Here is a 27,721-nt window from a genome sequence, read left to right as displayed (position 1 = left end):
AAGCCCAGAGGGGACTGGGAGAAAGAGATCTTAGATCACAGATGAGAGACCATACCTTCTTTTGCTACTATTGGAAAAATGAGTGGTGATAATATATCACTTATCCTTTACCTAGATAAGGAAAAAGCATGTTTGTTTTGTTTTGTTTTTTTGTTTTTTTTTTTTGTTTTTTTAGGAGAGCAGTGATCCTCAACTGGGGTGTGGAGAGTATACTGAGAAACATGAATGAATGTCTGGTTAGCTATGGCAACCAAAAAAATATTGTTTGCTTTTTCACCATGCCACATACATCTTCTGAAAGCAAAGTTACTAAATTTTCCTCAGATGATGAATAATATCAATTTGGATTCTGTATTCTTCCCATGAAGGGAGGATCTGTCTGAAGTTAGGAGATGTTACATTAAGGAAGGCTATGGGTCAAACAGTTAAGAAACGTGTTGCCCCAAATGTTCCCAAGCTTTCTTTGAGGTGCGTATGATAGCTTTGAGTGAGATCTGAGCTTGTGGGATAGAGGAGTATAAGTACAAGTCCTCCCTTCATAGTAATATTTTGAAGTTAAGCTCCCCCCATTGAATACACTATTTATTCTTTGAGTCAGTTTATGTCAGTAAATAAGAAAGAATAAACACAGATACCAGAAGACCCCTCTGTAGTCTTATTATTTTGAAGATGAAAAGTTTTCCAAATGATGGACTCAGAATTCTCTTTTGAATGTATGAGGAAAAAAGTCAGATGTCTGATGTAGCATTATTATTCAGCACCAATGTGGTGGACTGAGTTGCTTATGCAGGACATCCGACAGAGTAGTGGATTTGGCTTCTGAAAGAAAATGGATTGAAGTGTCAAAATTAAACAGTTGATGCAAACATTAGGTTAGGAATTTGAGTCCCAATCTTCTCTTAAGAACACAATTTGGAGGCGCAAAAAAATAGTAAAGCGTAGATTATTAATGTACTAACTCTGTAAACATCTTATAATTTTCACTGATACCTTTTGATGAATTTGAATTTCATCAATATTCGTGAGTGCTAGTATGGGGAGAGGGAAACTTTGGTTAGAGGACCGCCTTACTCTTTTCACAGAAATGTTTCCTGAAGCATCCGTTATATAGAAGATGGTATGTAGGAGGGGAAGAAACAGTTCCTACACCAAGAAGTTTACAGTTCATAGAGGAAATGAGTACATAGAGTTATAATACAGGGCAGATCCTCATTGTCATATGAGAAGTATAAGCAAGATATATAAAGGATCAAAGAGAAAGAGAGTACCTTGAAACAGGAGGATCAAGAAAGTCTATATGTATAAGTAAATTGCAGCTGCACTTGTAAGGTTGGGTAGAAATTTCTAAGTCCTTGAAATATGAGAGGGAAGGAGGATTTAGGGTGAAGAAACAAGCATCAGCAGAGGCACAGAGCTGGGGTGAATGCTGGTGTGCCCAGCAATGTCAAATAGCTCAAATGGAAGTGAAAGCATGAAAAAATTAGGAAATAAAGTTAGAAATATAAGACAGAGTGTCTCATGGAAGGCCAAATCACATTTAATAGTGTGGCAGTGATGACCCATGGAAGGATTTTGAACAGAAGAGTGGTATAATTGGAGCTGTACTAGGGGAACACTTGTTCAAGACAGCCTAGAAGTATAAAAATGCATTTCTCTGCATTGCACATTGGCCATCTTGCAAGAATATCCATTACTTCTCTGGGAACTTTGGAAGGGTAGAAATGGGTCATGTCTAAAGTCTTATAGAACTTATATACTCTCTGTGCATTACTCTCTTTAATAGCTATGGTCCCTGCCATGGATAAGTTGGAAACAATTGGTTTTGGTTTGTCCTAATTTATGCATGCCATTCAAATGTAATTATGAATAGCACCACTTTCTCTTTCAAAAGTGTTCCACTTAGAAGACAAAGTATATGATCACCCTACAAATGAAGGCCCACTCTTTATTTCATTATCTCCTCCACCCCCACCCCAAAATGGAAAAGTAGTATAAATTTGTTGGTAAACAGATACAGAAGTTTTGATATCCTATCCACAAACCATTTAGATTATTTCCACCACGAAAGAAGCATTTCCTTACAACCCAACATTTACTAGGGGCTAATTAAGTACAGTCATATTGCTAAGCAGTGTAAGGAAAGCAGAAGTGAACAGTTGTAGCCTCTGGTGTCTGAGAATTCGCAATTCTAGGTGAACGTAAGGTACAATGAATGACTTCAGTATGAAACAGAATGTGGTAGGAGACACTAAAGACTTTCAAAGACAATGAAATGGTTTCACACTGCTCAGGTTGAAGGTAATATTTTATGTAGTTTGAGGACCAGAATTCAGCCAAGTTGCAGAAGGAAGGTCATTCTGAGTAGAGTAAAATTAATAAAAATACAAGGAAAAACTGCATAGGACCAGATGACCAGATGCTGATATACCAGCATGATACATTGACTTGAAAAGAGAATGTTGATTTAAACACAGATCTGTATTTAGCATGTATGTCAAAATGGAAAGCTGTTGTAGAAATAGCAACAAAATATGGTAGGGACTTCCATGTTCTGAGAACTAGAACCTATGAATGTTTTGAAGGCATGGACAAGGTTCAGAATCCATGATTCAAAACTTTGTCTACATGCTGTAGGAGTGACAGGTGTCATCCTGCAGGGAAGGAGAAAAAATAGCCCACGTGATTTCTTGGGCTAGGTGAAGTTGAGAGTTTCCTGATCCCATTCCTTAGACCTCTACAGAGACAGATAAATTATCTTATCCTTATAGGGACTCAGTAATTACATTGTTATTTTTATTTTTTACTTTTTTTTAACATTTATTCATTGTTGAGAAACAGAGCACAAGTGGGTGAGGGGTAGAGAGAGAAGGAGACACAGAATCTTAAGCAGTCTCCAGGCTCTGAGCTGTCAGCCAAGAGCCCGATGTGGAGCTTGAACTCACAAACCAGGAGATCATGACCTGAGCCGAAGCTAGATGCTTAATGGACTGAGCCACCCAGGCACTCCAGTAATTGCATGGTTAAATTAATCAAAGCTGGAACAGAATCCAGACTGGTTGCTTCTATTAATTAGGATTAACTTTATTAAATAGTCATCTTAGAATCAGGATGAGAAAATCATTTCTCTGGTCACTGCTCGAAATGCAAATAGTAATCCCGGAGGTAAATGTGAGAGAATATACCTAGTATGATATTTTTCCAACATGAGAATCCCAACCAGGAAATAACAGAGCAGAAGCAAATGTGAATGTCTCATTTAAGAAACAAACACCCTGCCCCCCCACCCCCAATTAAACAAAAACAGCAATTAAAAAAGTCAACATTTTGGAATCCCAAATTAAAAACTCTTTGCCATAAATATCTCAAATTTCATTTTGGTTGAGGTGACATATTTGCATTTGAGATTTGAACGGAAATATTGAGGGAAGACGTGTCTTCACCTTCACCCATATTAATATCCTTTCCTTCCACAACCTCCTTCATCACTTCCATCTCATGTAGGCAATTACAGAAATAATGGAGGGGTAGGTAAGGGTGGGCTCAGGGTGGGAGATGACTCAGTGACTTGATTTAAATGTAAAGGGGAGTGGGTAGGAGGGAGAACTGGCCTCAGTGATAAGTGGGGGGAGAAGTCCAAGCTTATATCTCATCCCTTTGTCTTCCTTACAAACCTAATCCTCCACTAACAGAAAGTGGATTTTGAAAATATCCAATATCGAAATGTGGCTGTGCTGATTTCATCTTTGTGCAGACATCAGGGGACACAGCAAAGTAACATCAACGACCACATTGCTTACAACCTCCTTTGCAGAGCAAAGTGGTTAGAGGGAGTGTCTATAAAGTCTTTTCTTTCTACTTCCCTGTATTTGATTTTCTTACTTGGTCTGATACTAGAGCACATCTATCCCATTCAAAAGGCATACCTTTTCATACTCTGGAAAAAACAAAAACAAAACACACATCTTGGGAAGCTCTCATTTCTAAATGTATTTCTTACTTGATAATGACTAAGTTTATACAATCTGCTCAGGTTTGCTTTTTCAAAGACAAGGTAAAATCAGGCTGTCATGCCCATTCTGAGATGGCTTTGCCAGGTAATACTTACCTGTCAATTTAAAGTTCAGTAACTGGTGTTAAGGTAAAGCACATATTGGTTCTAGGTGAGGGAATATTGGCAAGAAGAAAACATTTTTGGAATGTTAGTGGATGTGGGTAGAGTGTAAATTGATATCTCATGCAAAATGTGTGAGCTGAACTGCATCTTGTCTGTGTTTCTTAAATGGTAAAAAAAAAAAAAAAAAAAAAAAAAAATCCTATAAAAGCTGAAAGAGGGAATTTTGAGTCAAGCTGTAGTGTGTTGCCAGGGGCGGAAATTTACGAAACACTCTCGTCAACTCTTCTGGAAACACTACAAAAGAAATGGTTCTACTTTCTTATTGGTGCTAAAGCCACTAATAGGTGCACCTTAGTGTCATACCACTATGAGAATTACCACCCCCAAAGTCAGCTTGCCTTGGAAAGAACTCTGTACAGGCATTTTCTTTTTCCTTTCAAGCTTGCGCAAAAACACCCAAAGGGGCCATTTCCAATCCAGGCAGTGAGCTTTCTCAAGTTTATTCTTTCTCAGATCACAGAGACAATGGAGAATATGCCCTGTTTACTCAAATCAGTCTGGATTAGTGTCACTCTATTGATGGAATCAGAATTAAAAGGAAAACCATTACCCTCTCAACCAACGGGCAACATCAGATGTTTTGGGAATGGCTTGGTTATTCTTAAATGGACCATGTGAGACTCTGTCACCAGACTAAGATTGGGGACTCCACGGGCGTACACACAGAGAGAAATGGTGACCCTGGGTGAAGCAGAAAGCCCAGAATAAGCCTCAGGCTGGGAAATTATTTCAAAAGCCAGTCCCAAAGTATCTGAAAGGCTGCAAAACAGAACAGTAAGTTTCCAGAAAGGGTATTTTTCCTAGCTTTTTTCTAACCCCCAACACCAGCCCCCAGATATTTATCTTCAGATCAGATTGTTTCCAGTTCTTAAGACCCTGCTGGGAGACTGCTTCACCCTTAACATTTTCTCAGAACTGCCCCCCTCCCCCCATTCAGAATAACTTCTCCCTCCCCTGAGCTTTTGTGCACTTCTCTGTTCATCCTTCACTGCTCTCTGGGAGGCCCAGATGCCTTCTCCCCAATCCTGGTGGGTAGGGCACGTGCAGTACTTATCTCTGTATCCTCTCCAGGGCCACCCAGTGATGTTCCTGAATGTGATGGAGACATGTTCTGTTGCTGTTGCATGAAGGGGTATCTTCAAATAAAAACGTGGCCTATAATATATACTTTTACAGAAATGGCTCTTTATAACTAACCTGTGCAAAAAGTAAAGTGACTTCAACGTTGCACAAACCTTGTCTCCACCTGTACATTCTGAATCATATGGTTTTCCTTGACATCTTACAAGTCCCTCTCCCTCTCTGTCTCTCTCTCTCTCTTTCACGAACGCTGGTATTTATTTCCATTATACCTTAAGTGGCAAGAAAGTTTTTAAGACAGGGAAGTTTCCCAAGTAAGAAATGACTTATACTCTGACAGAGGTAAACAGTATAAAGTGTGTGCTGCTTTCATTTAATGGATTACCCATGAGGACAGAGAATGTGTTTGATTTTTTAAAAAACTGAATAGATTAGATTGTTATCTTGCTTTGCAGTCACTTCTTAAAAGTGTTTACTTGCTTCCACACTGATTAATTTTGTCCCCTGATTCATTTTGTCCCCTGCATGTCTCTTGGTCATCACCAGAGATTTGGGTGGTTTGCTCTGGGTGAATAAGCTTGATGATTTGCAAACACTTTCCTGTTTTATTTTCAATGGTGTTATTATCACTAAAGGATGTCTGAGAAATCTTTAAGTCATTTTGTTCTTAACCGTGGTGTCCTAGTTTTTTGTTTGTTTGTTTTTTCGTGTTCAAATAAGACACCAGGGGCTGTTGTAATTATTAAACTGATTGATTGTTACTTTCGTGATTGAGTAAATAGGATGAAATGAATAGATGGCTGTCTTTTCAAAGTAAGGCATGTCTTCTGCATAGCTGGAAACTTCGGTTTTATTTTGCAGTTAAAAGTGACAGCTTAAAGGAACACTCCAATGTTATGTAAGTCACCGTGTCTAATTACAAAGCGTAGTAAATCACTAAAAACTTTCATCTCAAATACAATGAAAAATGTAGCAATCAGCAAAGAACTTGACAAGCAAGAGGAACACAGAAACAGTGTTTCTCATTTGAATATATATAGGATAGTAAAACTGAGTAGTGCACTCCTTGTTTCATGCTTTACTTTTCTATCTGCAAAGAAAAGCTAGTGTTTCAACCTCTCTGTGTGTATTATAAAGTCAGGGAAATGAAGTCATGAACTTAGACCATTTGCAAGAAAATGGTGCGTAAGTCTGATAAAGTACAATCTCCGTTCCTCAAAACATACACTGTAAGCCCTTAATTATGGCATTATTCTAAACTGACTTCTAGCTAACAGGGCAGAAAATCATGGAAATCAGAGAGGGAGGGACAGACTTTGTGGCCTATCCACCAGAAACGAACGTCTTACTCTAAGCTTGTTTCCGGGTGGTTTCTTCCCAAAGAAATCTGCATTCGGTCACAAGCACCGTCCGTAGGAAGTGAATAATTATATGGCCACAAAGATTTGGATTCTGACTGCTGACCTAGATGCATTAGGAACAAACTCGAGGCCATGAGGGAAAAGACACTGCCCTGCCACGAAAACGTGTATGTGTTTGTTTTAAGGAAGTAGGAGCTCATTAATAAACTTTCCAGCCAGGTGTGAGCTACTGAGTATTACTCACTGCCTTATGAGTGACAGGACTGGCTATTCTGCTACTAGTTCCCATAAAAGCTGAAGCTAAAAGCACAATCCCACCTACCAAAACAAAGCAGAGCCCAGAGTAAAGGTCATAGAGATTATTTGCAGATGCACCATGACATTTAGTCTGCAGTAGTGTGTAAAGACATGAAGCTGATTTGAAGGCAGGCTTCCTTCAGCATAAAAGTCAACAGTTAGGCGCATTAGAATAAAAAGAGATATCTTCTGAAAGTGCTTTTTACTGGAAAATATGTTGCATTTATTCTTTCAATAAATATTTCCCGAGCAGCCACTGTGGCTCACACGCCGTGGCAGACGTGAGACCCGGTGATGAACGAGATACAATCTCTCATAGATTTATGCTGTAGCAGAAAAGACCGATACTTAAAAAATATATATATGTATATGTATACATATATATATTTGCACAAATAATTTCAGTTATAATGATGCGATGTCGAGGGAAAGTCTGAGCAGTAAGACCATGTGAAACAAAGGGGAATGCCTACCTGGGTGAAGAGGGCTTCTCCTGGGGAGAATGGCATTGAGCTAAAACTACAAGACAACTAGGATACAGCCCGCCAGTGGGAGGGGGCTGCGGACTGAAGGAGTCTGCCTTTGAAAAACTTGAGGAGTGCCTGTTTGCAGGCTGTTTAGTGAGCAAAGGAGAGAGTTTCAAATAGTGCCGCGAGGCCACTGGCAAGACTTGGCGGTGGGGGGGGCGGGGGGTTACTCTAAGACAGTTGGGACCTGCCCATGGTCTTCAACTTGAGAGAGACATGATCTCATCTACACTGAGCTGCTGGTGGCAGGCTCCGAGGAGCTGGGTCTCTCACTGTCTGCAGTTATACACAGTCTAAGAATGGTTAGTTTTATATCCTGTCCTTAAAATGGACAACTGTTTTTTTTTGTTGTTGTTGTTTTGTTTTTTTTTTTTTTAAGATCTAGAATGGTATGCTTTCATTGAATGTAAGTTTTAGATAAAAATTCCAGGCAGAAATCTGAGGGACTCAGATTTACATGCAATCGGAATGAAAGATAAGTAAGCAAGCGGGTTCTCAAGCCAGATTGACCGGTTTCTCATTCGGGCTGTGTTGCTTACTACCTTGAGCAAGTTACTTAATCTTGCGGGGCTTCGGTTTCCTCATCTATAAGTTATGTATAAAACATGGGATAATAATGCCACCTAGCTCATGAGGATTAAATGAATGAGCAGAACTTGAAGACTCTAAAAAACATACGTAAGGACTCAGAAAGATTATTCGTAGTAGAAGGAGTAGCTACTATTCTTTTTGTAGACAGGATTGGATATGGATGCTCCATACGTTTCAGACTTTTAAAACATTTGAATGGTCACTGTTTATTGAAACGGCTGTGTCTTCAGTTTCACATCATGGTAAAAAAAGCTATCCTCTGTTATACAATGATAATCACATTTAATCACTCCAGCTGATCGAAGTCATGATTTCTGATATGGCCTACACAGATATATTACAAAAATTATTTTTAAATACCTTAAACTCATTTTAAAAACCAATGAAACATTATCGATGATCTTCTAAAATCACCATGGTATGCTTTCCATATAAGTGACCTAAACTTCACTGAAAATTTTCATTACTATGTACTGTCTTCCTTTCACGTTACCACTTCTGCTAAATAAAGCTATCAAAATAGTGATTGCGAGAGGCTGAAAATGTCCTCAAACATATTTTTTCCAACTTTGAAAAAATTGGAACTCTGTATATTTTTCCTTAATATCCGCATCTAGAAGTGATTGAATTTAGAATTATGCCTTTCTGCTAAGCCCCATGCCGCCTTGGTATGTTGATGGTGACAAAGCCCTTTGAAGAATTTAGATGCTCGTGATTATAATTTTGCTCATTTGTCATTACTGAAAAGGAGTACTGACTGAAATAAGAACCTGAAGTTTATTTTTTCTTGGTTGAGCTCTCCACAGTGTGAATTCAGTAAATTTAGGCTGAGTTTTAACCTCAACATGGTCCACCACCTGGATTTGCAAATGCTGTTGTCCAGTGTTTTTCGGCATCACTGTCCACCTGATCAGCCAACTGTGTAGTTATTCATCTCACCTGAGGTTGTCTGGCATTGGCTTTTAGGGAGCTCTTTCCTGAGTTACGGAATCTCGGGCCTCAAAGGAATCTCGGCACTTTGTGTCAGACCATAAAGCATTCTAGTAAACTCTCTGCCTGCTGCCAGAAGTTCCTGTGCGCTTAGGTGCTTTATTCTTACAGGCTGTTTATTGTAAGGTATGAGTACACTTTACCTCGAAGCATGTGCTTTGGGGGATCATTTGGAAGATAAAAGAAGCTAAATATTTTACAAGGAACAAAATCTGGTCTTGAGAAAAATCAGAAGCTGAATATATTCTTAAGGTTGAAAGATGGTACTTCAACTTGACGTTGTTATACAAATATCTTCTTGGCTACAAATGGAGCATTTTAACTCAGTTGTGTTCAATTCTAGCATAAAACAAGCCATCATTCTTTCAGGTGAGGCAGGCAATAGAAAACTAAAAAATGACAAGCATTTCTCCCTACGGCAGTGCTTGTTGAAAAGTCACCATCCTGCTGATATTTGGGGATGAAGTATAGCACTGTCTACTAGAGCATATTCGAATGAATGCTTTGTAAAGCCAGGGTCACAAGGAAAACTGCTTTCTTTTCCCAGGAGGGGCTTTAGAATGTTCACGAGAGCTCCTTCAGGAAACCCAAGGTGAAAGGTTTAATCAGCTGAGGAAAGTGTATGCATGCTGCTGATTTCTAGGCTTGGCTTGGTAAATCTGGATAAATAAAAAAGCAGGTTATCTCATGTTTTGAAAGTAATCTCATGGCACTTTAATATAGCTTTGTGGAGGAGTGTGGTCATCCATCAGAATGCTTTTATGTTTGATCATGAGATTCAGTCTCCTTGTAGGAAACTAAGGTCCAGGTGGTTCATGTACCTTGCACAGAGTTTTCAGCACATTAGTGGCAGTGTTGGGACTTAGATCCCACATCACTAAGTCTAGGTTCCAAGTTCTGTTCCATTACTAGGATCCATTCAGGAATGGTAAGTCCTAAAGAGGATTCAATTCCCTTCCCTAGCCTTGTCTAATAATCAGTCAAAGATTATAAATATAATTTCTTCCAAATGAAATTTGGGCAACTTGTTTCCTGTGACAAGGAAACATTTAAAAATTTGTTTAATGTTTACTTATTTTTGAGAGACAGAGAGAGAGAGAAAACGAGTCGGGGTGGGGCAGAGAGAAAAGGAGACAAAATCCAAAGCAGGCTCCAGGCTCTGAGCTGTCAGCACAGAGCCCGATGTGGGGCTTGAACCCATGAGCCGTGAGATCATGACCTGAGCTGAAGTCAGAGGCTTAACTGACTGAGCCATCCAAGCACTCCTAAATGGAAGTAAATTAATTTCGATTACATATCCTGACAGCAACCTCTCCTATTCCTGATTTGGCTTTAATTCCTTTTCTTCTTATTTTTTGAATTAACCTCTTGCCATAGACTGTTAGCTCTTGTTGCCATGCTGCCATAAATTAGCTATTACGGATGGTAATGTCTAGTAAATAGAACTTATAACATGTCTCTTATAAATTGGAGGAGAAAGTTTTCAGAAACACAAATTATATCTAAGTCCCTCTTTCCATTGCACTGGTCAAATGACTTGATGGGGATCCTTTTTTTTTTTTTTTTTTTTTTTTTGATGCTAAATTCTTTTTTTTTTAAATTTTTTTTAACGTTTATTTATTTTTGAGACAGAGAGAGAGACAGAGCATGAACAGGGGAGGGGCAGAGAGAGAGGGAGACACAGAATCGGAAGCAGGCTCCAGGCTCTGAGCCATTAGCCCAGAGCCCGATGCGGGGCTCGAACTCACGGACCGCAAGATCGTGACCTGAGCTGAAGTCGGACGCTTAACCGACTGAGCCACCCAGGAGCCCCGATGCTAAATTCTTTTATATTAAAGTACTTATTACATTGTCAACCCAGGTATTCAATATTGAGTTTTATTTACAGTGATATATACTGACACAGTATTGCTGAGCAGATAAGAAGAAAATTTAGGTTCATATTATGTTCAGAGTTTAAGATCATTTAACAGTGTAACCCAGGGGGGAAAAAATAGATGAAACTAAATAGGGATTGCATTTATAGGGCACTCTTACAGCAGTGTCCACTCAGGAAAAAAAAAAAAAATCTAATCTTCTGTATTATAATTCTAATAATCCATCCAAATTGAAGTTTAGTGAAGAAACAAATCAGAGCCTATAGATGGCTATGAGAATGTGAAGGGTGTAAGAGAGGAGAAAAACAAGAAAATACTTTTATCTGTATTTGGTAATACTACTTATCTAAACTTACTCTTTCCTAATGGTAAAAGCAAGCAGTTTAAGATTCAGCCCCTGGGTATCCCTACACTAATCATGACAGCTCCGTGTTTCAGAACACCCCCAATTTGTTCTGTGATTACCAGGAGTATAAGTCTCTGTGACCAAGGTGTGTTTCATCCTTTCTGCGGTCAGATCAACTAGTGTGTGATGAAACTGAATATATTCCAGTTACAGATGCTGGTAAAAAACCTAGGGTCCAGGTGGTGAGTCTTCTGTTTCAAAGTTATTTTATAGGAAATGATGCATCTGTTTGAATTCAGAGGAAATCAGTTGTTTTACTTTATCAGTCTTACAGTAGACTTCAGACAAGTTGTGTTCATTTTGCCTTTCAGGTTTTGTAGAAACAAGGCTGTCTCCTCTTTCAGACATGATAGGGTAGATATGTGACATTTTTATTCATTCATTCATGCATGCATGCATTCATTCATTCATCGAGTGTCTACAGAATATATTAAGTTTATTTCAAAATCAAGATGCCTCATGGTTTAGAAAGGGACAATCTAGTTTCTATTTCATTTCAAATATGCTAATAGTTTTTATTACATCAGAACACATGGGACATAGACGACCCCATACAGTTCTTCTAAGGGCAGCTTTTTGACTGATGTGCAAGTGCCATGTTCTAACTTTTCACACTCTTTTACTGGTCACTGTAAATAGGCATTACATGAACATCTAAGAATAACACAAGATCCCCACCCCCTATATTCATGGAATTGTAGTAAAGAAGGGGCACAGGCATTGCTCCATTCATCCCATCAGCTTCACTTTGGTGGAAAATAAGGTATAAATATTGTTCTCATTAACCTGGTACAGAGCTAGCTTCATGGGCATACAAGGTATGTAGTAGCAAGGGGTGCTGTGCTTTGTTTAATGCTCTGCTATCACCATTTTTTTAATGTTTATTTTTTTTAATGTTTATTTATTTTTTTTATTTTATTTTGAGAGAGAGAGACAGAGAGGGAATGGGGTGGGGGTCGGGGGGGGGGGGTGCAGAGAGAAAGAGAATACCAAGCAGTCTTGGGACTGACAGTGGGGCTTGAACTCAGGAACCATGAGATTGTGACCTGAGCTGAAATTAAGAGTCAGACTCCTAACCAACTGAGCTAGCCAGGTGCATCACCATTTTGAAACTTAATAATTTATGAACAAGAGGGCCTGTATTTTCATTTTGCACTGAGTCATGCAAATTATTTTGCTGATCTGGCCTATGGAGGACTTGTTCTTCTCGGCAATGTTGATCTGCCCCTCAGCCTCCAATGCTGCTCTGTCCACATGTCCACTCTCTTGTCAAATCAGAGGCAAATAAGAAACTTCTCTCGTTGTTGTTAACTAAATGCTTTTTAAATTAACTTCAAAAGGACTGTTTCCCATGGCAGGCTTATGACATCGATTTTTAATAAAGTTAAGCAAAGTATCCAAGCAGATTTCCTTTCATGGAATTCTTTGGGTTTGTTCTTGTTTGTATTTTCAGCTAATTAATTTAAAGTTAGTAGTGCTGGTTTTGTACTTTAGATTTTTTTTAAGACAATTGAGTATACTACTTGGTTATGTTTCTTTAAAGTAACATTTAAGAAAGGTTTGCATTGAAATGTGTTTTTCCATTTTTATCTTGGATAGTGAGAGGCTCTTTGTCTAAACCTGAGAATTCCAGCTTTATGATGCATAAAGAAACCTAGGCAGTGGAGGCACACTCTGTTGTTATTAAGTAAAATTTTTCACCTAAACTGATTGGAATTAAAAATGATGGCATTTAAAAGCCCAGCCATCAGCACCCACAGTGCTGTTAATGACTGGGAATAAGGCTTCTGTTTCTTTAGAACCACCCATTATGTTCAGCCTCACCGCAGTCCCAGGGGTCTCCTAGGTGCCTCTGAAGTGAATGCATTTTCCCTTTCTCTTAAGTCCTTAGCGAAGTGCTGAGTGTTTGCTCACTGGCTTTTAAAGCTGGTCCCAAAACTTTTCTCTTTACATATATCAAAAAAAAAAAAAAGAGTTTTCAAAGGGCTATGTTTCTTTGTTCTCATCCAAGCCCACAATTAGCTGAAGTTCCAATTCTGCATAGCTGGAAGGAGGAGGGAAGGGTGGCTCAACAGGCATTTTACTGCCTGTGAGAAAGTGCTCGGCCCAGTTTCTTTGTCCTTTATGTCAGGGCCCGCCGCTTCCCTAATTGTACTGCTGTAGGGAAGCACGTGCCTCTGGGAGCATTATCTGATTCCTCCCGGACGTTCAGGAGGGCTTTGCATGCTGACCCTTAACTTGAACACAAATAATATCTTTTCAATCCCATTCCTCCTCTGCTGCTGCAGGCTTGGATACCTGGGGACTTTGAAATCAGCCTGGGGGTGGGGAGGTGGACGCTTTGTGGGGCCTCAGGGGTGGGGTTTTATTTTCTTCTCCCCTCCTCATCTCACCTGCAGTCCTGCCTCACCTGTCAAGAGGGGAGAGCTGAAGATGGAAAGAAGGAGGGGGGGATAGGAGCTGCCGAAGTCAGAGGGGAGAGGAGGCAAGACAAACAGCTGCTCTTGTCAGCATGGGGATAAGTGTCAAGAGATTAATAGTTATTTGAAGAGCAAATGGGGACGTGGCATTCGGCAGTGGAATGTGAAAGTATAAATGTAATGGAATGGGCATGCGGCCTTTAACATTTAGACAGATGCTCTCTGGACTGAAGGGAATGGCAGAGCTCTTCGCTTCTCCCCCCGCCATGTGAAATACCAAAAGTTTGGTTAAATAATTTAGTTTCATTAACATTTTTGTCAAGCGTCTATTGCTTTTGTAAGTTTGTTCTTCTCCATCATTTTACTGGGGCTAGGACTCTCAGAGTTCTTTTTCCAGGGAGAAGCCAGTCTCCTCGGTGCCCACAAGACTGTTTTTTCTCTTCTTGCTTTTGCTTGGTTTCCCCTTCACTCCCTTGAAGAAACAATGAGATTAACCTGTACAAGCAAACCTGTCCCATACAGTGGTTGCCCCTTCTGGAAATGTGTCCAGTTTGACTCAAGTTTAGGAATGACTTGAATTATCTCCTCAGGCTGACAGGTGTGATGGTGCTGGGCAGGGCCCTAGACTCAGAGTCAGAAGATTTGGTTTCATAATTCCCACTCTTTGCTTATTAGCTGATGCTTGAGCAAATCACTCCCCCTCTCCGATAGTAATACATTTTTTTTTTTTTGCGGATTAAATGAAAAGTTAATCCATTCTTTCCGTACATGCAGATTTAATGAAAAGTTAATTCATTCTTTCCATATACCATGCACAGAATGCCTACTGTAACCATTTGTACAGAAGGCATAAGACATCAGGCGGCAGAGTTACCCGAACTAATGTGCGCCTCAATTACATCAAATATAGAATGTTTATTATAACTAAGTGATATTTCTCTTACACATGTTCTACTCTGGCAAAGAACAAACTGCTGCAAAGAAAATGAAAGAACAGAGGAAAAATTAGGCTGTGTTTGGATGATATACTAGCATGTTACTTTTAAAAGCATATAGGTGACTCACCCTTACCTTGCTACCGATGCTTCGCCAGTCTTGACGAACTGAGACCTTGGTCGGGGGTTGGGGGCACTCTTGGTACCCTGGGACAGAATTTAGATAATAAGACTACAAGGAAATTTGGAGAACATCTGCTTTTGTTCCATCTGCAGCAATTTGATGCGCACATCCCTTTTATAACATATCTATCCAGTGATCATTCTCATTCTGAATAACATGGCGGAGGGGGGGGGGGAGTAGCACGTGGTATTCATTTATTGTAAAGATATTCTATACACCTACTAAACACTGGACATTTCTGCCCAGTTTGTTAATGAGCACGTATTCCATATTTTCTTTAATTCAAATATAGTTGCCACACAATGTTACATTCGTTCCTGGGGTACAATATGGTAATGTCAAGTCTATACCCTATGCTATGCCTACCACACATGCAGCCACCGTCTGTCACCATACAATGCTACCTCAGTATCATTGTATATATTCTACTTTTAGTTGCTCTTCAGGAGACCACAGTCTCCCAAGGCTGCACCCTTACAAGGCACGCACAGGCCTCAGACTTCCCTTGCTGTTTCCGTGTATCGCAAATTGGTCCCTTTACTTGAAATATGAAGTTTCATAGACCCACGGTGGATTTCTGGACAACGCATGCACCAAATGACGCCTTTTCGGAGCAATGATGGGCAGCTGAAATGGCTAACTCTGGGGTTTCTGGGTGTCCTGCAGCCACAGTACACGAACCTGGGGCTCCTGAACAGCATGGACCAGCAGATTCAGAACGGCTCCTCGTCCACCAGCCCCTACAACACAGACCATGCGCAGAACAGCGTCACGGCACCGTCGCCCTACGCGCAGCCCAGCTCCACCTTCGATGCCCTGTCGCCTTCCCCCGCCATCCCTTCCAACACCGACTACCCGGGCCCGCACAGCTTCGACGTGTCTTTCCAGCAGTCTAGCACCGCCAAGTCGGCCACCTGGACGGTAAGAGCCCCGGGCACCTGTGTGCCCTTAAACCTGACCCCTGCCTCCAAGGGTGGTCTTCATTGCTCCCCCCTCCCCCCCAGGGACTTCTCAACTCTGTCAAGGCTTAGAGATTCATTTCACAGTTTCTCCCTGTCCTCCAAGGACATTTTGGTTTTGACTATTTAACACTGAACCAGAGAAAGAAAAAGTGCCATTGAGTGGGCAAAGCCCTGATCTGGGAACCAAAGTCCTGTGTTCTGGCTGGCACGTAGTATTTTCAGCGAATCTGTTCTCCCCCCTCCCGGCTGTCAGGGGTCCTTGGTGTAAAAGTTTTTGGAAAGCTATAAAGCAGTATGCCAACAAGAAATATCATAGTTGTAGGATGCGTATTTGCATTTACCAGAATGTAGGATAGTTACCAGTCTCCTTATTTTAAAGAAGTAAATGCCATATTAATATGTGGTTAAAAAAAATCACAGGCATGGGGTAATAAGAAATATAAATTTCATTTATTAAGGAAGGGCTAAATTTGTTTATACGTGTAGGTTCTATAACACGAGTCGTAACTTATTGATACAAATAGATTTATCACCTTTATAATTTTTCCCCCAAAGACGCTTCTAAAACTGTACATCAGAGTCCTGAATTAGTCCAAAGACATTATGATTAAAAATGTTGAAAAAAAGAACTTTACATATGTAACTTTTCCAAGAAAATATGGAAATATTTTCAAAAATTAAAAAGGTACAAGAATGTTTATTCTATTTCAAAGTTCATATTGTAATGTATTATAAATAAGGTTTGTATATAAGGGAGGAGATGGACAAGGCTGGTTTTAATTGCTTGATCAAAGAATGGCCAATGCCAAAGTGGCATGCATGTTTTTCAAACAACTTAATATTTGCATGGATTCTAAAAGCACTTCCAAAAATCATCCTCTTATTGAAAAGTAGCTTTAGAATTGTTTTAACAGGTTTTTTTTTCCTCTTTGGCAAATAGCTTTCTTTGGAAAGTGTTTTACTTCTATATTATAGCATCTAGTTCACTGTTGCTTTAATCCAGCTGTATATGGTTCATAAAACAATCTACATTTATAAGACTACATCCCAATGTAATTTCACATGTGTTCCCTCATTTTGTCTTCACTTCTTTGTGAGCTAAGTAGGATGAGCTGTATACTTCCCATTTCACTAGTAAGGAAAGCTAAGAATGTGGAGGTTAAATGACATCCCTAAACGGACAGAGGCTTTTGTGTAACAGGACCTATTTCTGATTCTGACCTGCCCCACCGGATTGTGTTCTTTCTTTCTTTTTCGTTTTTTCTAATTAAAATTTTTTTCAATGTTTATTCATTTTTTGAGAGAGAGAAAGAGAGAGAGAGAGAGAGAGAGAGAGAGAGACCGAGTGTGAGTCAGGGAGGGGCAGAGAGACAGGGAGACACAGAATCTGAAGCAGGCTCCAGGCTCTGAGCTGTTAGCACAGAGCCTGACTCGGGGCTTAACCTCAGGAACCCTGAGATTGTGACTTGAGCTGAAGTTGGACACTTAACTGACTGAGCCACCCAGGTACCCCTCTTTCTTTCTTTTTCTACCGTTCCACATAAGGATGTTCAACACTTGCCTAAAATTTTATTTTAGTGCTTTTCTTTCATGATTGGAGAAGCGGTTCTGTCATGGTTCATATTTCAAACATAAAGTCTAACTATGAGCCTACAATTTGATCTTTTTTCCATGTGTTACTCACCAACTGTGTTATAATCATGAGTGTCTTTTATATTAATAATCCTGGAGGTGGACACTAAAGGTGAGTAAACTTAGAGTTCATAAGCCTTAATAAATATTGGTTGATCAATCTAAGTAATACTTTGCTGAAGATCTGCCCGACTAACCATTTTATAAGTGGAGCATAATGTGCTTTAGAATAGGGGTTGCCGATTGGGTGTTCATAATCCCTGATCTCCAAGGCTAACAGTTTTTTGTTTGCATACCCAGGCCAAGCTCTGCTGTGTTAGGAATAAGCACATCTGAAGGGCTGATGGGCATATGGAGACCACTTAATGATTGCTCACTTCCCTTCTAAAATGGTTTAAGAACCATGGTGATAGATCTTGTTGCAAGTGGAACATTAAATCAGCCACCCTTCGCCTCCTGTATCACCTCCCATACAGAAGTCTTAAGGTTTATTTTTTTTAGATTCAACACAATTCTGAAACATCAAAGCCCTTCTCTAGGACAAGTAAATTGTCACACACACACACACACATACACGCACACACACGCACACACACACACACAAGGTTGGGGATGTATGCCTAAGTGGCAGGTTAAAAAGAAAATAAAATGTCTTGTGGAGTATACTGGTAAAATTTCCTTAGGTGGGACAACAGTGAGGTCTGTACCCTGAATAAAGGGGTAGGCACTGCTGTTAGGGGAAAGGTCACTCTTTGGGGGGGCAGAAAACCTGGATTCTAGACATGATCATCTTTGTGACTTTAGCCAAGTCACTTGGTCTTTCTTGTGTTCGATCTGTGTCTCTGATGAGGAAAAAGAGGAGTCTGGTAAAATTTGTTTTCTTTTCTTCTGGTGTGCTAGTGTTAATAATCAGCATAGGACACTTCTAGAAGGACTTAGGTTCTTATTAGGTGTTTTGCCTGCCATTTAATGAGTGGCCTGGGTTAAGCTGTTTTGCCTTTCTTGGATCTTGGTTCATTTGTCTACAGTCTGCCCTATAGATTTTACAGAACCATATAGAATTTTACAGGTTGTATAGAACAGGTTGAATTAGATGTCCATTCTCCCCTACTGGTGTAGCGTGTGGTGTCTAGAGTTTTCCTAAGTAGTACTTTCTTGTTCATCATCAGTTTTATTTTAGGCCCAGTTGCATTTCTTCTAAATTTAGGACACTTGAACCCTTATCTGAGTAGCAGTTGAAATCACTTGAAAAGACCTCAGATCTATCCACAGACACCAGTATCTTGTACATAGCAGCATCTGAGTCTCTAAGCCAAATTATATATCCTTGTTCTTATACATCGACCTCACTTTTGTTTGTTTGTTTGTTTTTCAAACATCATTTATTTATTTTGAGGGCGGGGGAGAGAGAGAGAGCGAGAGAGAGCATGAGTGTGCAGGGGAGGGACAGAGAATGAGGGGGGGCGGAGAGAGAGAGAGAGAATCCCAAACAGACCAAGCACTGTCAGCATGACGGCAGAGCTATCATGAGCCGTGAGATCCTGATCTGAGCCAAAACCAAGAGTCAGACGCTTAAAGGTCTGAGCCACCCAGGTGCCCCCATAGACCTCACATTTTAAAAAGTATTGTCCCATACATTTATTTTGGTTGAGCCTCACAACTGAGGCTGTTAGCCCCACTTTTATAAATGAGGAAACTTAGAGAAGTCAAGGTTCCAAGGCTTATCACCTGTCGAGGAGGGAAAGGAACCCAGGACCCCTCACTCCCAGTTCAAGTCTGTCTGCCATCCTGTCTAGACTGTCTTTCCCCCTGATTGATAGAAGGAGACATACAGGGACACACAGGCCCTGTGTAGTATGGTGCTAAAGACCAAGTGATGGAGGGTATTTTATTTTATTTTATTTTATTTTATTATTTTTTTAATATGAAATTTATTGTCAAATTGGTTTCCATACAACATCCATTGTTCATCCCAAAAGGTGGATGGAGGGTTTTTTAAATGTCCTATTACACAACACCTATTTCTTAGGCATATGTGCATTTTAAAGCAACTTTTCAAAATAAAACACTATAATTTAAAACCGTGCACAAATGGGAAGCAGCAGAAGCAGCTGTCATTAGGAAGAGCCACACTTACTACATGGTATTCTGGTAATTCTGTAATAAAAACTGTTTAGTACCATTTTATCACTTGTCATTGTCCTTTTGTGTTTTCTCTTTTCATTCTGATTTTACGCATAATTACTGCCAAAACACAATTAATACATTTAAAGTGTATATGCATATTTCCTTTGCTTTCTCTATTTTTTATTTTTTTAATGTTTATTTATTTTTGAGAGAGAAACAGAGACAGAATGTGAATGGGGAAGGAGCGGAGAGAGAGGGAGACACAGAATCCGAAGCAGGCTCCAGGCTCTGAGCTGTCAGCACAGAGCCCGATCCAGGGCTCAAACTCACGAACTGGGAGATCATGACCTGAGCCAAAGCCGGACACTTAACCAACTGAGCCACCAAAGCACCCCTCTATTTTTTACATAACAAATACAGTTGTATGTCCAGTTCCATAAAAATATGGTATTTATTTTAAACTTCTCCCGGGGCGCCTGGGTGGCTCAGTCGGTTAAGCGTCCAACTTCGGCTCAGGTCATGATCTCGCGGTCCGTGAGTTCGAGCCCCACGTCGGGCTCTGTGCTGACAGCTCAGAGCCTGGAGCCTGTTTCAGATTCTGTGTCTCCCTCTCTCTGACCCTCCCCCGTTCATGCTCTGTCTCTCTCTGTCTCAAAAATAAACGTTAAAAAAATTTTTTTTTAAAATAAACTTCTTCCAATGAAATAAAATGAAGTGTGATAACATTTTCCATATTCTCTGTTTCACAGACACATACACACACACATTCAAACCCAAGCAGTACTGAATTCAGGATTTACTTTCAGACTCTTTGCTTATTTCTACAATATAATTGCTACTGCTAAGAGAGGCCTACCACTTATTGTATTAAGGTGCTACTCCAGTATTATAGCTAGGAATCATTAGCTATAAGACAGTTGACAGAATGGTGTTTTAGAAATGGCAGGAAACTTAGATACAGATTTCAATTCTGAAATTTCCTAGCAGCATAAGCGACCTGCCCAAAGAATCCAATCTCTTTAAAACTCGCTTTTTCATGTCTGCAAGTGGCCATGTTAATACATCCCTTGTTATGAGAATTGCATGATCTGTCTAGAGCACTGATCAGCGCCTGACTGGCCATAGGCATATAAATGTTTATGAGTCTGAATTTTGATCCCTTTGTTTCATGAGCTTATTACAGTTTTGTGAAGGTTCACTCGTACAACAAGTAATAATTTGAAAGGACGCAGAGCAGAATGTTTCTACTTTTCTTGCTTTCCTTAGTGCTTTCAGGCATGCATACATACTCTAGCCCCAAGGGACTGTGATACTATCCACTATCCAAATATATGAATAGATGCTAGAGAATGATTACAGGCCGCCCCATACGCAGACTTATGCAGGGTGGCTGTGCTATTTTCCTATGCCTGCCCAAGCCAATGCAGCCTCCTTGCCTGCACAAGGCAGGACCCTCTCCATATTTTAAGAACCTGTTGACTTCAGCATTTATTTTTCATTGTTAATCTGCCACTTCATTTATGGGGATGCCTTTTGTAGTCACCATGGTAAATAAAACACAACAGTGGATTTCACTTATCAAAGAGTCAACATATTGATTTGCGATGGCAGAGTACTGGGAGCCTACACGCCCGCCAGTGGGGGACTTTCAACAAATTGGGGCAAATCCATATAACGAATTACTCTGGGGCCATTAGAAAGAATCATATGTACTGACCTGGAATGCTTTTGGAGTTGGTGGGGAGGCAGAGATCAGCTTTCTGTGGCACCTACCTGAGAACCGAGAGGTCTGATCAGAACACCACTTCTGGGGGCAGAGTGTTTTCTTTCCCTGGACTCCAGTGACCAGGCCTCTTTGTGAATATAGGTCAGTCTGTCTCGATTATAAGCCTCGCACACCTTCCTCAGTTTGAGAGCTGTTTTCTCATAACCCATGGCACACAGTATTATCTGTGTGCAAACACTGTGAAAACCTCAGGTTAGTGTTTTCTGTTGTGCTTAGTCTGAGGTAATGACCTGGCCTTTGGACATACAGTCATTTTTGCTCTTGTGACTTTCTCCCTTCACAGATTTCAAGGTCTTAGAGGTCAGGCATCCTGACCTGGTGCCCAGCACACTGTCCAGCATACAGTAGGCCCTTAATAAATATTACGAGACTCTGTTTTCTCTTCATGGTTAAAGGAAGCAATTATACTTCCAAGCAGTATCCCTCAGTTCTGACCTTGATTGTTAACTGTCTGTAAATTTGATGCTTTCTCCCTCCACCCATGATTTATAGAGAGCATTCTTCCTTTGCCTCTCCTAATCATGCCAGCCTCATGTCCTGTTCAGAGCTTTGAAGAATCTGACTTGAGCAAGTGGAGAGATTAGGGAGGTGGCATTTGAAAGGGGAACAGCCAGTTCCCCGGAGAGTTTCATTGATCCCAGCATATCAGTCTTGCAAAGCTCTCTCCCCTTGGCTTCACAGGCGAGCTGAGATGCATGCCTGTGGCCCACCCTCCCTGTCATCAGGTTACCTGTAATGTAAGACTTCCAGAATAAGGCTGCCAGCTCTGCAGAAATCTAATGCAAGCCAGCCCATTGCGTGGCCCTCTGGAATCTTGGGACTCTTAAGAATAGCCCATCAAAGGACATGATGTACAGACACACTTTTTCATGGTGAATATGATTTATCAACTTCTTTTCACAAAGGAAACACTTTGGTCTTCAAAGTTTGAGCTTTAATTGGGACTTGAGCTGATCTCATAATTGAGTGGGTGTTAGACTTTATTGCTGAGGGATCGAAGTCAGTAGACTGGCTCCCACCAGTGTTACATTTGTTACCCATAACAAGGTTATTTTCACTTCTTGACATAGCTGTCCTGCAAATCTCCTTTTTGTGCCTCTCTCTCATGATGAGGAAAATAATAACATTGATCATATTCACCTGCTCTCCAGCTCTTCCTTAGTTTACCAAGTATTGAGGAAGACTCTCCTAAATAAAGAACTTGAAGATTCTTGGTGATGGTTTGTGTGTCATACTCAACCCTAGATTGGATTTAAAAATGAGTTTCCATTACAAGACATGCTGCAGGGGTATTGTCCCAAGTGCAGAGCAGAGTCACTTAATCAGCATGCTTGCCCTAATTTGTTTAGACTGACTCTAGATCAATGTATTTGTGATAAGCCAGTTTCACCTAATCTAATGTTTATGCCCCTCCCACACTATTCTGAGAGATTTGTTGAACACACTATAGTTTTTATTTAAAAATGAAAATTTTGGCATTGACTTATTATATCTAATATGAGAACTAACCACTAATTAAAAAGAAATAACTAGCAAATTTAAATAAAGCTGGCATTTCTTTTTCTATGACAGTTTCCTTTTTTTTTTTCTTTTTGTCCTTCCCTTCTTCCTCTTTCTCCTCCTTCTTTTCCTCCTTTACTGTGTTACCATTAGTCGTGGTCAGTTTCTCTTTTGGTTTTTGGGACTCGAGGGGCGCCTGGGTGACTCAGTCGGTTGAGCGTCTGATTCTTGATTTCTGCTCAGGTCACGATCTCACAGTTTGTGGGTTTCAGCCCCAGGGCCTGCTCTGTGCTGACAGCGTGGAGCCTGCTTGGGATTCTCCCTCCGTCCCTCTGTCTTCTCTGCCTCTTTCTCTCTCAAAATAAATAAATAAACTTAAAAAAATAAGATAAAATAAAAAAGAATGGGAATCCGATCATCAGGCCCTTTTGTTTAACATATCATTTGGACTAGAAATGGGGTACCTCAGAGATGGTATACCAAAATATCAGCCGGGATCAGATGATGAGAACAGGGATGGCAGCACATACAGTGGGAAGTGCTTTGCAACCCCAGCCTGTTGTCATGCGGGAAAGCCCATCTGGTGTTGGAAGAATGGTTTTTCAAGAACAGCTGGAAACCTGGGTTTGCATGTAATATCTCCAGATCTTTAAATGACAGTAATGATTTTATTTTTTTAAAAATTTATAAACCACTATAGACCAAAGAAAACAATAGATATGCTGAATGTTATCCTTGCAATATATTAAACAGTGACCAGGGAAGATGATGTGGAGTTTAAATAATATAACTGGAAACTAAAGCAAGCAAGGGAAAGATTACTAGTAAACATGTTTCACTCAGAAGTAAATAATTCTCTATCCCTTTAAAAACCTGTATAGGTTAATCCCTTTGTACAATAAACTAAGCCACACGTTGTCATGGCAGAATTTTCTGTGTTTTTCATGCAATAAATGACTTTCACCTTCTCATAAAATAAAATTAAAATTTTAGTTTATAAAAAAAAATAATAGTATGTATTTTTGGTTTCTCATCTAAGGAAAAACTTATTGTTTGGCTTTTGTTTTTATCATTAGAGAATTCATGGAACTCTATAACTTAACTCTCCAAAATTGGCCAAAATTGTAATCCTAAAACGGCAGTGAGATTTAAAGAGTTCCACATCAATTTTCTCAACTCACTAACTGGTAGCTTATTTTTAACTGGCACATAGAGAGTGTGCCAGAACAAAAATCATGAGGTATAAACCGGGAATAATGTCATACAAAATTTTTAATGACTCAGAAGAAATGCAGTATATCGTTAAACTTGACAAAGATCCCTTAAAATCAGCCAGAATGGTGTGTGCATTTACTGAGGGAATGTTGCACTTGGTGCCTTCTCATATATAAGTTCTGCTTCTTCTCCCACTTGTATCCCCAATATCAGCCATTTCCGTAGTGTGACCAAGTCATGCAATGGTTCCCGCCCCCTCTAATGGAGAAAGGAACATGTATTTTTCTCAGGAAAGGGGTTTAGCAATCAGCTCTCGTGTCATGAGTAAAAGCAACTGTGTGTAAAATAAATCCTTGTAGTTTTCTATCAACAGCAATTACTACATCTACTCAGGTCACCAGAACTGGAAGGTGACTTGAGATAACATAGCTTTATGCCCATCCATTTCCAATTTTTTAAGATTAAAGGAGAGTTTATTGTAAGGGAAAAATCTTAGACTCTTTGAAGCCCTGCAGACATTCTGTAGACATGGAATGGCTTTTAAAACAAGGGGTCCTGTAATTAAATACACGGAGGTCTAAAGGTAATGATCTTAGCAGCAGTCTCTTCTGTGGTTTTTAATAATGATGATGGCCCCATCATCAGGCTCCCCTCAGGTGAAATTTAAAAGAAAATCTGATAGTAGCCAGAGATGCTAGATCTCATTTATTGTGAGGTAAATCAGGGAGAGATTCTCACTTTACAAATAGAATGAACATTCTCATTCCACGTTGAATCTATAATGAAAGCTCATGATTTCTTAGTGGAAACAAAAAATTAAAAACCAGTATAATATGCTACCTTGTTAATGTATTACCAAGGTCTGAAGACTTGGAATGTAATTTCTAATTGTGATATGAGGAATAGTGAATTTTGAGGTTCATCAAACAGTGGTTCCTTCATGGGCTAATCATTCAGTTTTTATTTCTACTTTTTATGCTGTTTAAACAATATCATCTGCTGAGTCTTGGGGAAAAATAAAACGAAGACGAGTACTCCATTTCAAAGTACATTTCTTTTTATTTGAATGGTTTCCAAGTTACGTTAGATAGGAAGAACAATGATTACTTAGCTTAAGGGTTCTCATTTGAATCTGAGAAGTCATCTGACAGGTGAAGAAGAGTGTGACCCATGAGGTAGAACACAGGACTCAGAGGGAGACTTTTGGGTACTAACAAGCATTGTGATCCGGGGACCTTGTTTTGTCCCTGCCCATCTGTTCAATGGGTCTTATGGTATTTACTTGGCAGTATTGTCGTGAGGTCTCATTAAAGTTCATGAAACTCTTTGGAACCTGAGAGATCAAGTTCTCAAAACATGATATGTTATCTTATCCTGGATTTTTGTTTTTTGATGTACCTGCTTGAATGCTTACAGTTTCATCAGTTTTCCATTTATAAGCAAGGATGGATGAAACAGTATAGATATATCAATCCCTAGAAATAAAAGTGGGATGAAAATATACTCTCTAAATAATATATGCATGTATATATGTAGTTTTTTATAATATAAAATAATTTCTTCTTAAAACATTTAATTTGATCCTGCAACTGTTAATCAGTTACTTTTTTTCTTAGTGTTTGTATTGGTAACATTTTAGCAGAACCAATAAAAAGGTTTTAAATTATGATTTATTTTATGTGGTCAGCAAAAGAAAAAAATACTCTCTTTTTCTTAAAAATACAAAAATAAATATTAATGTTTATATAAATACAAATATGTTACTCTAGTTGAGTAACAAAGGAATTAACTTACAATAATTATAATTTGGACTTGAAAGATATTTCTTCCTTCTCTCTCCCTTGCTTCCTTACTTTTCCTTCTTCCCTGTGTTAAGACTTTTTTTTTTTCCTTATTATTTTGTTTTCTTGGGAAAGCAAATCTCATTTCCCCATAAGAACAATATTGTTACTATAGATTGTATCTCTGACCAAGGACTTATAATCAAGTAAGTCATAGATATGATTAACTGTATGTCATAAAAGCAAAATTCTGACTACCACGAGCCACTGTAATAGTTTAAAAGAGCAAAATACTTCTCATAATCCTATAAAATTTGCTTAAATATCTTGAATGACTTGTATATTAAGTTTACTTATAAATTTTTTAAGTTATTTTATGAATTGATTTATCTAAAACTGGTATGCTATTATAATAACCATTTTAACTAACTTTTCGATGCCAGAATTTTATTGGATTTGATGTATAGGAATCTGAGACACCTGTGTTTCTCAAAATTTTCGCTAGGAAAATTAGAACGGATATTTAAAAAACATCTTCCCGTTGCCAAGATTCTATTCAAAAAAGAATTCTGTGGTGTAGACCATTCTTTAGTTTCAGGGTTTGAATGAATTTTTAAAGGTATCGAAGATTTTTCTTGTAAAGAAAAAAAAAAAGAAAAAACTGGATCTTATTGAATTTGAAAGTCTACTTTGTGTTTACTATCATGACTGTCACCACAATCTCTAAAGCAGAGCTGTCTTGAGAAGATAAAATGTCCCTAAAAGTAAGTATTTATGAGAAAGGTTCTGAGTGCTAATGGACAGAGTTCTGTTCCTTTGCCTGAATGTTTGATCATGGAGTCTTTGAGGACACAAGTTGCACGTTAGATCCAGGATTTGGTACTTACTTTTAAATACTATCTCTTTGGGGCATCTGGGTGGCTCAGTCAGTTGAGGGTGTGACCCTTGGTTTTGGCTCAGGTCATGATTCCAGGGTCGTGGGATCGAGCCCCATGGTGTGCTCCACGTTGAGCATGGAGCCTGCTTAACATTCTCTCTCTCTCTCTCTCTCTCTCTCTCTCTCTGTTTCTCTCTCTCCCTTTGCCCCTCTCCCCCTCTCTTAAAAAAAAAAAATTCTCTCCCTCTGTTCCTCTACCCGGGTTGTGATCTCTCTCTCTCTAAAATTAAAAACAAACAGACAAACAAATAAATACATAAATAAATGCTGTTGGTTCAAATTTATCACCTACACTCACTCTTTTAACCTTTCCATAATAAACCATATAATTTGTAGGTTAGACCTCTGGGGAATGGTGTTTGATAATTAGATAAAACAGATTGATCAACAGGTACCTTAGAAAGTGTTTTCATAATAGAAATTTGGAATAAGTTTTTTTTTAATATTTCCACAGAATAGATGTGTAGAAAATGTATCCTAATATGATAATTAAGAAGTTCTTCTTAATTAAGAGGTTATAGATAAATAACCTCTTTCTCCTTTGCTTATTCTCATGCCTAGAATGTATTGAAATTATACAAGTATAAATCAATGCACACTCTTTTAAAATGATTTAGTTTAACTTTATTCCCTTTGAGTTTAGAAAGGCACTTGACAGGGGTGCCTGGGTGGCTCAGTCGGTTAAGTGTCCCACTTCAGCTCAGGTCATGATCTCATAGTCCGTGAGTTTATTTTGAGAGAGAGAGGGAGAGAGAGGGAGCATGGGGGAGGGGCAGAGAGAGTACAAGAGAGAGAATCCCAAGTAGGCTCCATGCTCAGTGCAGTGTTTGATCTCACAACCGTGAGATCATAACCTGAGCCAAAATCAAGAGTTGGACACATAATTGATTAAGTCACCCAGGCCCCCCCAGAAAGGCATATTTTACAGGTATTTATATT

General features: G+C 39.4%; 1 protein-coding gene across 3 annotated transcripts in view; it reads left to right on the top strand.

Moving 5' to 3' along the window:
- Positions 1–27,721, top strand: part of TP63 (tumor protein p63) — a 224,483-nt gene that overhangs the window by 128,912 nt on the left and 67,850 nt on the right. For all 3 annotated transcript variants that reach the window (XM_042955040.1, XM_042955041.1, XM_042955039.1), the window contains one exon: positions 15,509–15,763. In XM_042955040.1, the coding sequence (XP_042810974.1) occupies positions 15,509–15,763 (255 nt within the window). The remainder of the gene's footprint in view (positions 1–15,508; positions 15,764–27,721) is intronic.

The sequence above is a fragment of the Panthera leo genome, chromosome C2, assembly GCF_018350215.1.
Source record: "Panthera leo isolate Ple1 chromosome C2, P.leo_Ple1_pat1.1, whole genome shotgun sequence".
In the NCBI taxonomy this organism is placed as follows: Eukaryota; Metazoa; Chordata; class Mammalia; order Carnivora; family Felidae; genus Panthera; species Panthera leo.
Note: the sequence above shows the minus strand (reverse complement) of the source record. Positions and strands in the feature narration are given on the sequence as shown.